The 13,954-nt window shown below is 38.5% G+C and overlaps 1 protein-coding gene across 3 annotated transcripts in view; it reads left to right on the forward strand.

Annotated features, from left to right (window-relative positions):
* Snx2 (sorting nexin 2) overlaps window positions 1-13,954 on the forward strand; it is a 44,258-nt gene that overhangs the window by 11,763 nt on the left and 18,541 nt on the right. For 2 of the 3 annotated variants that reach the window (XM_036205041.1, XM_036205043.1), the window contains exons 2-6: window positions 2,630-2,747; window positions 7,615-7,778; window positions 11,684-11,750; window positions 12,023-12,066; window positions 13,676-13,817. In XM_036205041.1, the coding sequence (XP_036060934.1) occupies window positions 2,630-2,747; window positions 7,615-7,778; window positions 11,684-11,750; window positions 12,023-12,066; window positions 13,676-13,817 (535 nt within the window). The remainder of the gene's footprint in view (window positions 1-2,629; window positions 2,748-7,614; window positions 7,779-11,683; window positions 11,751-12,022; window positions 12,067-13,675; window positions 13,818-13,954) is intronic. The other variant, XM_036205042.1, reaches the window with a different exon arrangement.

Consider the following 13,954-nt stretch of genomic DNA (forward strand, 5'->3'; position numbering starts at 1 on the left):
CAGAAGATCACAGTGATGATTAGAGGAATATGGGTGTGGTTCAGTAGTAGAGTATTTGCCAATCATGTGTACAGGGCTCTAGGTTCAACCTCTACCACCACAAAAACAAAAGAAGCATTCATCCTACAAAAAGTTTACTAACCACTAAAGAAGTAAAAATTTTTTTTGCCCTATGAAATTAAGAAATTCTGTTGTAAGTCTATTATCAATGTAGAAAGGTAAGCCATAGACTGCTTGAAATATCTGTAATTTAAATCTGACTCCCTTGCCCAAACAAACCCTTTTATCTAAAAATATATAAAGACCCTCTACAAGCTGGGTGATAGGGGTGCACACCTTTAATCCCAGCCCTCTTGAGCAAAGGCTGGCAGATCTCAGAGTTCGAGGCCAGCTGGGTCTATTGAACAAGTTCCAGGACAGCGGGCTACACAGAGAAACCCTGTCTGGAAAAAACAAAACAAAACAAAAAATTGTTAATACTTAATATTTTATTTTATTTTTATAAAATGCTTGAAACCTGTGTCAGTTAGTCTTGTCCCTCCATGGGACTTAGAACCATCGTGGAACCATATCTCTGAGCATGTCTTTTCTGGTTCATCTAGATTAGGCTAATTGAAGTAGGAAAGCATATTATAATGAGTGATTTACTACACAGACCAGTACAGAAGAGTTTCATATAGGCATAGCATTAAGTAGGAAAAACTGCTGGGTATGGTAGAATCCCAATAATCCCAGACTTTGGGAGGGGGAGGAGGCAAGAGGGTTTCCGATTTCTAGATCTGCCTGGGTTACTTAGCCAGGTCTTATTGAAAAAGAGAAGAGTAATTAAATTTTCCAGATGGATGTAGTGCACACCTACACACAACTACATGGGAGGCTGAGGCATGAGAGTGCAAGTCCATTCTGGGCTGTGCTACATAAAAGACCCCTTGTCGACAAAAAAGAAAAAAAAAGAAGAAAGAAAGAAAAGAAGAGAAAAGGAAAAGTATCTTGAGAGATAGCATAGCTTTAGTTTGAAAATATAGAATCTTAGAAATGGCTGTATTCATAATTTACCTAGCATTAAAGCTGTGTGTACTTCATTACACTTGTAGAGGTTGGAGGTGACTTTGAGAATCAGTTCTCTGAGAGACTGAACTCGGTCATCATGTTTGGTAGTAAGCCTTTGTCACTGGCTCATCTCACAGGCTCTAGTTTATTTTACTTATGTATTGTTTTGTTTTCTTCCAGGCGTGGTCTTAAGCTAGTCTTGAACTTTTAATGTAGTTGGGGATGACCTTGAACTCCTAATCCTCTTGCCCCATCTCCCAAATTCTGGGATTACAGGTGTAAACTACCATGTGTGCCCTTTATTCTAAAGCAGGACTTTAATATATCTGCCCCCAGTAGAAAAATAACCATGATCTTAAAAAGAAAACACTGACTCTTGTAGCTGGAGTTTTCTCCAGTCCTGCCTGGCCCATGGTCAAGACAAATCTCACTCACCTTCCAATCCTGCAGCCATTCAGACCCAAATAAACACATACAGACTGATATTTAAAACTGCTCGGCCATTAGCTCAGGCCTACCACTGACTAGCTCCTACACTTAAATTCAGCCCATTTCTGTTAATCTATATGCTGCCACGTGGCTTTACCGGTGTGCCTGTTACATGCTGCTCCCTGAAAGGTGGGCTGGCATCCCCTGACTCAGCCTTCCTGTTCCCAGAATTCTCTTCTCTGCTTGTCCCACCTATACTTCCTGCTTGGCTACTGGCCAATCAGCATTTTATTTATACAGAGCAGTATCCATAGCAGACTCTTTTTTTGTTTTTCAAATTATTTATTTACTTTATTTTATGTGCATTGGTATTTTACTGCATGTATGTCTGTGTGAGGGTGTCAGATCTTGGAGTTATCAAAAATAGTGACCTGCCATTTGAGTGCTAGGAATTGAACCCAGGTCCTCTGAAAGAGCAGTCAGTGCTCTTAACACCCTAGCCGTCTCTCCAGCCCTGACTCTAAAAATCAAGGAACTTGTTCCAAATTTTGTTGTATTGTGGATAGTATGGTTTTGTTAATCATAACTAAAGATGATAAATACGTGCTTTTAAAGGGATGATATTAAGAGACTGTTGAGCAAAGGCATTGCTTAAAGTGTATTTTGAACCTCAGAGAAGAAAATCTAAGTAGCTGTTCTTTCCCTCCCTCCCTCCCCCCCCCCCCCCCCTCTCTGGTTGTTTTTTTTTTTTTTTTTTTTTTTGGTTTTTCAAGACAAGGTTCTTGGGGTTGGGGATTTAGCTCAGTGGTAGAGTGCTTGCCTAGCAAGCCCAAGGCCCTGGGTTTGGTCCTCAGCTCTGAAAGAAAAAAAAAAAGAAACAAGGTTCTCTCTTTCTCTTCTTTTTTTGGTTTTTCGAAGGTTTCTCTGTATAGCCTTGGCTGTCCTGGAACTCACTCTGTAGACCTCTAACTTACAGAGATCTGCCTGCTTCTGCCTGCTTCCCAAGTGCTGGGATCAAAGGTGTGTGCCACCACTGTCTGGCATTGTTTTCCTCTCTAATCAAGAGAATGCTGTATTTCTTTAGTTTATGAGATACAGTAAAAAGCAAGGAAGCATTCCAATCCATTGTCCACTATTGTTCTTTTAACAGTCCAGTCCATCCTCTCCTGAACCAGCCAGTCTTCCTGCAGAAGATATCAGTGCAAATTCCAACGGCTCCAAACCTGTAGAAGTCATACTAGACGATGACAGAGAAGATCTTTTTGCAGGTAATTGTCATATCTTGATTTTTTTTTTTTTTTAGTAATAGCCAAGTATAATAGTATATGCTTTTAGAATACTCTGTAAGGCAACTGAAATTCTGTGTCTTAATGGGCACTCTTCTTGTAACACCCTGAAAAGTGAATCTGAGCATGGTTGATGCCTGTTTGGGACACTGAGGCGTGAGGATTGCCATGAGTTCAAGGTCAGCCTGGCTTATAAGGGAAGACCTATAACCAACCCAAACAAAACAAAAACTTAGCGGCTGGGGCCTATCGAGTTAGTTCACTCTGTAAGAATACACACAGACCAGTAAGAGAAGCAGAACTGCCCTTTATTTTTAAGCATTTGAAAATAGATACATGGTATTGACCATACCCTTGGGAGGTAGCAATGACTCTATTGTTTTTGTTGTTATTGTTTCTTACAAGTTGTCACAAAGCAAAATCAAAGTATGGATTTAAGAATCACTATATGGGTGCTAGAGAAATACCTCAACAGCTCTTCCAGAGGGATGGGACCCAGGTTTGATTCCTAGCACCCACATGGTGGCTTATAGCCATCTGTTAACAGGGGATTTGATGCCTTCTTCTGGTCTCTGGTGGCACCAGGCACACATGTAGTTCATAGATATACCTGCAGGCAAAATATCCATACACTTAAAAAATAAAAAAACAATCTCTGTGTGTTATAGGTTTGTTGTTAGGTAAGCTGGTGGTTGAGTTTGTTTTGGATGTAAGGATAGAATTTGGTGTAGTCCATTCTAACTTAAAAAAATGCTTGACTCTTCTAAATAGTTATGCCTTAAAATTAAGTTAAGATTTAAGTTAGCATTTTAATATTGAAAAGCAAAAATTAAAATTTTAATATTGACACAAAATTAAAATAGTAATTTTTTTTTTATTTAGCAACATAATTTATATAATAAGCTTTAAGTAATTAATGTTCTCAACTTTTGTAGTGGTCCATAAGCTCTGTTCCCCTTGATATAAATTATGCTTTGAGGTACATTTTTTTTTTTAGAAGCATAAATATTTATTTGTAACAAAGGAGTTTGTGTTCAATGTTGAAAATCTACAACTTCTTGTTAAATTCACATTTGTACTTCAAGGTACAATTCTTTATTGCAAAAGTCCATATAATTTCCATTTTGATAGCCTGTAACAAAAGTTGTTGAGAGTGTGAGGCCAGCCTGGGCTATATAATGAATAACAAGATCAGGAAACTTAGCAAGATTCTGTGTCAAAGAAAGAACAACAGCGTATTGTCAGTATTGCTTTACAGACTAAATAATCTGGGGTTGGTGAGAGGAATCAGTGGGTGAAGTACTTTCTGTACAACACTGACTATTTTTGAGTTTGATCCAATGAACTCTCAGGAAATTGAGAAAACTGACTCTGAAAACTGTCCTCTGACCTCTCATGTACTCTCTGGCATGTATTCCTGCACTGCCATACATACACCATGCATGCAGACTCACACAACAAAATTTTAAATAAAGTCATTTTTTATGTTTTACAGTTTAACCTAACTATGTTTTATAATGACATCTTTTTAAAAAATTATACAATGTTTGGTTCATATTTATAATGCATTTAAGCAGATCACTTTTTCTATGGATGAGTATGATGCTAGGAACCTGTATACAGCATATGCTATCAGGATGATGAAACTTGTGTCTAGTAGTAATAACATTTTCGGTGCATAGAATACAGATTTGGCTAAAGCAAAGGAGCCATTGTGATTTTATAAGCCAAAAAGAAACCAGCTAGTGTTGCTGTGTGTGCTGTTGTGTTTTAGATAACTTATATAGTTTATGGGTAGTTCATATCAGCATCATACTGAAAAAAATTAACTGTGACATGTTGTTACTTCCTTATAAGATATTCACCAAGTGTGTTCAATTTGGTACATCTTAAAAGAAAGCCTGAATATTGACAAAATCACTGTGTATTCACCCTCAAGTTACAGCTCTCCATCTTCCCTAACCTTTAGCTCCTCTGTTTGGAACTGAGCCCTCTCTATTTGTAGTTGCTTACTTAAGCTAGAAGTCATGTCACCCATTTCAAGTCTGGACACAGTGACACACACCTCCAGTTCCAGCATGTGGGGTGGCAACTGCAGGAGCAGATGCTCCTCAGTGACGTGAGTTGGAGGATTCATGAGACCATGACTTTTTTTTTATTTGGTTTTACTGTTAGCCTTGACTATCGTAGAAATAGCTCTATAGACCAGGCTGGCCTTGAACTCACATAACTCTACCTGCCTCAGCCTCCCAAGTCATGTGCCACCACTGCCAGCCCAGACCATGTCTTAAAAACCAAACACCAAAAATTTTGAGGCAGACCGTCAGTGTGCTGAATCTATGCCTATCAATTTGATTTCTTCTCTTTCCGCATTAGTTGCTTAGATCCCGCATAGCCCACTTAAAGTTTCCTGTCCTTTGTTGTTGAAGCAGCTACTAGTACTAGCACCCCAAACTTTGCATCAATGTAGTAAAATGTCACTGAAAAACTTAAGATGGCTTTAAACTGGTGGTTCTCAACCTTCCCAATGCTGCGACCTGTTAGTACAGTTCCTCATGTTGTGATGGTGACCCCCAGCCATAGCATTATTTTTGTTGTTACTTCACTGTGTAACTATGTGATTTGTGACCCCTGTGAGAGGTCACAACCCCCAAGCTGAGAACCGCTGAGTTTACCCTGATGTCAGTGCATTTCTGTTGTTGGTTTATTGTTGCTCATGGGGTGTTGCTGTAGCAGTGCTTCCTCGGGGGGTTCGTGGGCTTGATGGGGCTCTGCAAACTTCTCACACCTCGGTTTTTTTTACAAAAGCATTTTACACGTGGGAGTGTTTTTCCTGCATTCGTATATGTTACCAGGTGCATGCAGTACCTGTAGAGGCACTAGATTTCCTGGAACTGGAGTCATGGATGGTGATGAGCTTCCATGTGGGTTCTGGGAACCAGTAGAGTGCTTAATAACTGAGCCATCCTTCCAGCCCATCATGCCCAGTTTTGATGTACTACTTTTTACTTTCATACATTGCTAACTGTTTTTTGTTTATAAGACAAGGTCTCACTAGGTAGATCAAGCCTCAACCTTATAGGGATCTACCTGTCTCTGCCTCCCAAGTGCTGGGATTAAAGGCGAGCACCACCATGCCAAGCTTACTGTTGACTATTTTCATCTTTCATTTTTTTCTTATTACATTTATATGTTTATAAGTGTGTGTGTGTGTGTGTGTGTGCGTGTGCGTGTGTGTGTGTGTGTGTGTGTGTGTGTGTGTGTGCGCGTGTGTGTGTGTGCGCGCGCGCATGGAGGTCAAAGGATAACTTGTAGAAGTTAGTTCTCTTCCTACCATGTGGGACCCGAGAATCAAACTCAAAATGTCAGGCTTGGTGGAAAGCACCTTTACCCAGTGAACCATTCTCTGGCCCTGTTTTCATTTCTTTAAAAAAAGAAGATGTCTACAAAACCTGAAGTGGTCTGAGCTTTTATCTTGTTTTGTCAGAGGCATATGCAGTCTGTTGTATCTGCAGTTTATATTTTCCCCTTTGGTTACCATAGTTTGGAAGATTTTCGTTATTAATCATTTTTCTTTTAATACATAAATTTGAAGAGATCCATACTAGCTATCTTGTCAACATTAAATAGCCAGTCCAAATAATTTGATAACATGTAAAGCTGTGCAATTTCAAGTTGACTGCTAAAAGTGGTTCACTGACCACAATTACTGCTTCCCCAAGTCCCAAGAATCCAGAAACCATAGGCTGAAAACCATTGGTCTAATCCCTTGTTTGCCTTACAATTTCATCTTCTTGGTATTAATTCTACAAACCAGCAGGGCTGTTTTGTCTTAGGCTCACTGATTAAATTTCACTGTCCTGGCCTTTTTTTTTTTTTTTTTTTTTTCTTTTCTTTTTTTGCTTCTACTTACGCTGTTATTCTATTTGCATGGAATTTTTCTCCAACTTCTTCCTATACCTTATTTAAACCATCTCAAATCAGAGTCACAGACTATTTCTGATTTTCCACACCCTGAAGTATTGACTCCTTTATCTACTCAAATTATAGTGTTGTTCTACCGTTTATATAGTAATTGAATGTCTTATAACATTCTTTATTGTTCTCTTAATTCTCTTATTATTTTTTAACATTCCACATGTCTTGTTTTCTCAACTAGATTATAAACTCCCTGAGGGCAGGTATGATTTTTTTTTCCATTTCTTTGTGTTTCTTCATTGCATTTAGCACAGTACTATATAGTCTGTAGACTTCAGTTTATTGATGTGGTTTGATTTTAAATATATTTAATTTTAGATATTACAAGTGAATGAGCATTTAAAATTAAAACTTAAACATCTCTTTGCTTTGTGTCATATTTGTATATTCAACTAATATCCAGTAATCTTTGGCAATTAATTGCTTTGGATTACTAACTTGGTGGGTTTCCCCATAACAGATTTTCAATCCCAATTGGGATAGTTAAAGGTAGTTTTCTTCCATAAAATTTGTTTTTATATGTGTGAAATAATCATATTAGCATGAATAAAATATTTGAAAGGTAAGTTACCACATGTAAGATGTATTACCAATCCAAACACAAATGAATGTGGAATTAATGCACATCATTGCTTTTCTCCTAGAATAGATAATTAAGCTGACTTAATACAGTTCTTCATAAAAATCAACCCAGTTCCTGTTTGTTGTAAAATTTTCATAAACAACTAAGTAATTAGTTGCATAAAATCCCTTGTAGTGATAACTTATAAATCATGGTACTTTTGAGACTTGCTTGTAGGTGTGTTTTTCATATTTCATGAACTGCTATATGCTGTAATTTCCTTGATTAACTTGTTTCGTTTATGTCTAGAAGCCACAGAAGAAGTGTCTTTGGACAGTCCAGAAAGGGAGCCTATCCTCTCCTCCGAGCCTTCGCCTGCAGTCACTCCTGTCACGCCCACTGCACTCACTGCTCCTAGAATCCAGTCAAAGAGCCTTTCTGCTCCCGTGATCTTTGATAGATCCAGGGAAGAGGTATGCAGACGGTTTTCTTAATCTAGGTTAATGTGGAAAGAATACACATCTTTGTTCTTTACCCAGCACTTCTCTCCTGTTCAATTATTCCTAATCAAAGCCTTTCAGACATTTTGGATGGTAAAACTCTAAGAAAAAGATGTGGTTCCACATGTCTGTAATTCAGTACTTGAGAGGCAGAGGCAGGTAGCTCTCTGTTTGTTAGAAGACAGCCTGGTTCTACAATTAAGTTCTAACCCAGTTAGGGTTACATAGTGTGAGACCTGGCATTAAACACACACACACACACACACACACACACACACACACACACACACATCCTTTTTGTTCTGGTTTGATTTGATTTTGAGACAGGGTCTTTTTGAGTCTGTAGCCCGTGCTGGCCTGAGACTCAGTATCCCGACTGGCTGAAAACTCAACAGTGCTCCTGGTCTAGCTTCTCTAAATAAATCTCCATCCCACCAGACCCTACCACTTAACCTTCTTAAATCAAAGAGTTTGAAGCTGGAGTGTAGCTCAGTGGTAGAGTGATTGCTTCATATGCTCAGGATCCTAGATTCTGTCCCCAGAGCTACCAAAAAAGAAGACTGTTAGTGATTAAATCGAGGTATTTGACATTTGTGGTCTTAGGATAATAGTGTATGCCTCTGAGGTTCCTTTGTTGAACAGGTGATGGGTGAAAGTACTTAAGTGGTGCTATAAGTGATTTTCTTTGACAGAGTGAGTACTATTTGGATAGTGAGTACTGTTGATACTTAAGATTGCTATCTAGCCCCTATTTATTTTTATAGCACTGAGGATTGGACCCAGGGGCTCTTGCATGAAAGGAAACTGGTTTACCTCTGAGCTGTATGCCCAGCCCAAGCCTGTCTTTATTTCTATTTGAATGAACTGCCTTAAGCTTTTAGTTTTTTGTTTTGTTTTGGTTTTTGGTTTTTTGGTTTTTTTAGCTGAGGATTGAACCCAGGGCCTTGTGCTTGCTAGGCAAGTGCTCTACCACTGAGCTAAATTCCCAACCCTTTTTTTAATTTTTTTTTAAAGAGGGCACCAGATCTCATTACAGATGGTTGTGAGCCACCATGTGGTTGCTGGGAATTGAACTCAGGACCTCTGGAAGAGCAGCCAGTGCTCCTAACCTCTGAGCCATCTCTCCAGCCCCTAGTTTGTTTTGTTTTGTTTTTTTAAAGAGGCACAGATCAGTTAAAGTTGCTTTCTCATGACCTGATACCGTTTCTACTTTATTATAAAGGATAGAATTATTAAAAATAAACCACACACACACACACACACACACACACACACACACACACACACCCCAAAACAAAACAAAAAAGAAAAGAAATGACACATTTGGAGAAGAAGAAAAAAAATCATGCTATGGAGATTATTTTAAATATAAAACATTTAAAAATTATTCAACTGGAAATTTATAACCAATGTAATTAAATAATGACTATACAAATGTGAATAACCTCCCCAAAGTAATACAAAGGGAAAGTCGTAAGATATAAATAAACGAGTACTGACACTGCATGATTCCATGAGATGAACACTAAAAACAGATAAAATTAGTGAACAGTATGTGCAGCGTTAAATATAGGGTAGCAGCTGCATTAGCAGGGTGAAGAGGCGTCTCTGGTAGGCAAGCTGGAAGTAGACTTGTTGCTTGCATCTCTCATTTGGGTGCTGCTTACAAAGGGGAGTTCACTTAACAGTTAGTACATCTTTCCAAATCACGGTGTCCAGGTAGAGAAGATTAGCTAATGTCTCTATAAAAACGTGACTTTGAAAAGAAAGATGGTTAGGAGATATGCTTTTGTTATAGCTTTATATTACTAATATTGCCTTGACATTTTGGAGATTTAATGCTCTGAGATTTCTTGTCCTTTGTTTTTTGCTTTTGTTCAGTGCTGTGAATAGAATCTAGGCCTTGTTTATGGTAGGCAGGCACACTACCTCTGAGTTAAGTTCCTGCTGACCTTTCTGCAAACTCTTTCTGTAGTAAAATATTTGAAATGCTTGGGTTTGTTTCTTTGTTTTGTTTTGTTTTTCAAGACAGTGTTTCTCTGTGGCGCTGGCTGTCCTGGAACTCACTATACAGACTAGGCTGGCCTTGAACTGAAAAATTCACCTGCCTCTGCCTCCTGAGACCTGGGATCAAAGGCATGGGACTGGCTGAAATGCTTGGTTATTTTGTTTGGTTTTTTGTTTGTAATTTAAAAAATTTATTTATTGTTATTTCGGTGTTTTGCCTGCATGTATGTGTGAGAGTGTCGTCCCCCCAGAACTGGCATTAAAGATAGTTGTGAGCCATCATGTGGGTGCTAGGAATTGAACTTGGGTCCTCTAGGAGAGCTGAGACACCTCTCCATCCCCAAATGCTTGTTTTTAAATAGCGCCTTCAAAAGGGTCTCTCTGTAGTCCCATCAAGTTATTTTTCCTACTTGTTGATTTTGAAAATTGAGTTTTACGGGCCTTTATTGTCTTCAAGGAAAAAAAAAAGGTGTTTTTTATTAGATAATTAGCAGAATCATTCTGTTAAAGTTGGTTTTAGATATAATTTCTACAAGTATTTAAGTTTCTACTCGTTCAAGTAATGAGTTCTTTTTAGTTATTCAGGACTGGAAATTACAGGGCAAGGGTGGGGCTGGGATAATGACTTAGTGGATAATGTGTGCGTGCGCGTGCGGTTCCAATACCTTAACTAACATAAATCCCAATGCTAGAGAGCCAGAAACTGGAACCCTAGACTAAGTTAACTAGGTAGACTAGTCAAATCTGTAGGGTAGGGAAACTAAATAAAAGTAAGGCATTAGCATTTATTACTCTAAATCTAAAGATTGCATTCATTAACTGAGTATAGTGGAGCACACTCTAATTCCAATACACAGGATGTAGAGGCAAAAGAACAAGAGAATCCATATTAAACAACAGCAACAGCAAAAAAGTCACAATAGTTAGAAAATCACACACACCCCTTTTTAAAAAGTTTTCTGTTATTTTTTTCTATACATACATATGAAGAGTTAAGACAAAATTTTCTGTTCTCTATATGATCTTTATTATTTGAGTGTTTTGTTTGTTTACAGTCAGCATATTTGTTTTTAAACTATTGTGATATGACCCTAGTAGACAGAAATAGTAAAAACTAGTCATTGGTACTGTAACAGTAATATAAGTTGGAATTTTATAATTTTGTGTGCTTTGAAAATTTCATACATGAGTACTGTGTTTTATGACTGTCCACTTGGTATTGGATCTCCCATTAGTGGGCTCATCCCTAGAGAACACAGATTCTCCCTCTCTGGGCAGCCAGTGATTATCTGTACCTTTCATCTAAAGGTAGGGATCTTGTGAAATTTCTCCCACCCACATTGGCATGTCAGCTGATATTATCATCTGCAGATCTTGTGGAGGCAATCATATTGCTGAGATTTCATGGGTGTGGCTTTCCTGTCATGCCTAAAGACAGTATCTAGCAGTGATCTTCTGGCTCTTAGAGTCTTTCTGCCCTCTTCCGTGATTTTCCTGAGTCTTAGATGTAGGGTTGCGTTGTAGATCTGTCCGTTGGTCTGGGCACAAGGCAGTCTCTCATTCTCTATATGTTGACTAGTTGTAGATCTCTGTAATAGGCTCCATCTTTTGCAAAAAGAAACTTCTTTGATGATGGGAAAGAGCTACACCTATTTGTGGGTATAAGGAGGAGTATTTAGAATACAATTGGACATTATATTGGTTTGGAGAAATGACAGTGGTAGGATCTCTTTAGAACAGAGAGAGCTGGCTAGAACTGCAGTACTAGGCATAAATTCCCTCCTGTTGACAGGGCCACGAATCTACTTAGACAGCTGCCGGTTACCTTCAAGAGAAATGGAATTTTTTAACACCAAAATATACTTTTATAGATTGAAGAAGAAGCAAATGGAGATATTTTTGATATAGAAATTGGTGTGTCAGATCCAGAAAAAGTTGGTGAGTCATTATTATTTTTTGTACTTCTTTTTGTTATTTTGATTGTTAGATCCTATAGTTTTCCACTTAAATATATGGTTATGGTGTTTTTTTCTTTTAATTTTTTTTTTCTGTTTTTTATTTTAAAGCATTTAGTTCAATTAATTTATTTTGGTGGTACTAAGAATTAAACCCAGGGTCTTACGTACACTAGGCAAGCAGTCTACCTTTTGCCGCCTCTAGCCCAAGCATTTGAATTGTAATAATACTCTTTGACTTTTTTTTCTTTATAGGTGATGGCATGAATGCTTACATGGCATATAGAGTAACAACAAAGGTGAGCTTTTTGCTTTTTTAATGAAGTGAATCACTCTGTGTAGTAGAGAGGATGTGAGTATAAGAACAGCATATGCAGGAAGTAAACTAATGTAGACTTGAAGGTTAGGCATAGCCAGAGTAGTTCTAAGGTGAAACATAGGTGGGGGAATGATGAGTAGGAATGGCAAGGAGCAGCAGGATGCTTTTTTCAGGCAAAAAGATTTGCTGTGTAAGAGCCCAGCGTCAAGCCTTTGTGTTTTCTAGAGTCTTGTCTGTAAGTGACTTGTGACTGGATTCACCTCATGTGTTTTGAGCGGCCACAATAAGGAGTTTTGATCTTATCCTTAGCATGCAGGAGAGCTGTTAGGTTCAGTCACAAGCATGGCACTGTTAGATTTTTGTTAGGACGGTTGTCTTAACTCAGGGTGAACTGGGAGGATCCAAGTACAGGTCAAGATTTCTAGTTAAAAGACCACTGCAGTTATTAAAGGATTAAATCTTGGAACAGAAGGCGGTCTATCATGATGATCTTAACTTTATACTGGGGTGTAGCTCAGTTGGTGAGAGTGCTTGCCTAACATGCATGAAGTCCTGGATTCACTCTCCAGTATACAGAAAATCAGGGGAAGTCGTGCACACCTGTGACTTCAACACTCAGGAGGTAGGTAGGGACAGGACGAGCAGAAAGAAGTTCATAGTGAGTTCTAAGCCAGCTTGAGACACACAAACAAATGCACCTAGGGAGGGCATTGGCACTTGGTACTGAAGAAACAGTTTTGAAAGTAATCAAAATAAATGTTTGTTTTTAATTATGTAGGTAGGAGAATCAATAATGTTGGAATATAAGCAGTAGGGAAGATAGTTATTTATGATACAGGAGCTTTGTGGCTGGAGAAAGACAGACAAGATGGGGAGGGACACAGTGAGGTGGGGTGAGTTTTGCTTATTGGCTCTGTTTCGAGCACCTGGGACTAGCAGGAAACAGGAGAGGAAAGTGCTGTCCTTCCGAGACTCTTACTCTAGCAGGGACAATTCAGTGAGTTTAAGCTCAGTGAGATCTGTGTGGAGCTCCTTTTGGGAGGTCTGAGCCATGGGTAAATATTGAAGAATCAGTAGCCTGTGCATCATGAGTTCAAAGCTAACCTAGGTGCTGTATATCAAGACTTGTCTGATTCAAAACCACAAAAGGGTGAAATTAATAGCAAAAATATGGTAGAGAAGGTATTATAGGTTAACCATGGAATAAAGCAAGTGTTTTCTAGCCTCTTACATTAATTAAAAAAAAAAGTGTTGGCCGGGCAGTGGTGGCGCACGCCTTTAATCCCAGCACTCAGGAGGCAGAGGCAGGAGGATCTCTGTGAGTTCGAGGCCAGCCTGGGCTACCAAGTGAGTTCCAGGAAAGGCACAAAGCTACACAGAGAAACCCTGTCTCGAAAAACCAAAAAACTGTCTAAGGCCCTAAATTTTAGTTTAGTTGTTGTTATTGTCTTTATCTATATATAAGCCACACTAAGTATTCTGCATTTATTTGCAAAATAGAGCAGACTATACCTGCAGTTGTGTGCAGCATTAATTTGTAAATGATAGCTTTCTATTAACAATGTGAAATACTTCTTCTTCATTTGTAGACTTCTCTTTCCATGTTCAGTAAGAGTGAGTTTTCAGTCAAAAGAAGATTCAGTGACTTTCTTGGTTTGCATAGCAAATTAGCAAGTAAATATTTACATGTTGGTTACATTGTGCCACCAGCTCCAGAAAAGAGTATAGTAGGTAAGCATATGTCAGATATTACTTTTCACCATTCCTAATTCAATTTTAGCTGTTCTGGTTTATGTGTCCCTTAATCATCCCCAATCAGGGCTCCTGTCTAGAGGTGCAGGTTTATATGTGCTGCAATGATCTTGTGC

The sequence above is a fragment of the Onychomys torridus genome, chromosome 13 (genome assembly GCF_903995425.1).
Source record: "Onychomys torridus chromosome 13, mOncTor1.1, whole genome shotgun sequence".
Taxonomy (NCBI): domain Eukaryota; kingdom Metazoa; phylum Chordata; class Mammalia; order Rodentia; family Cricetidae; genus Onychomys; species Onychomys torridus.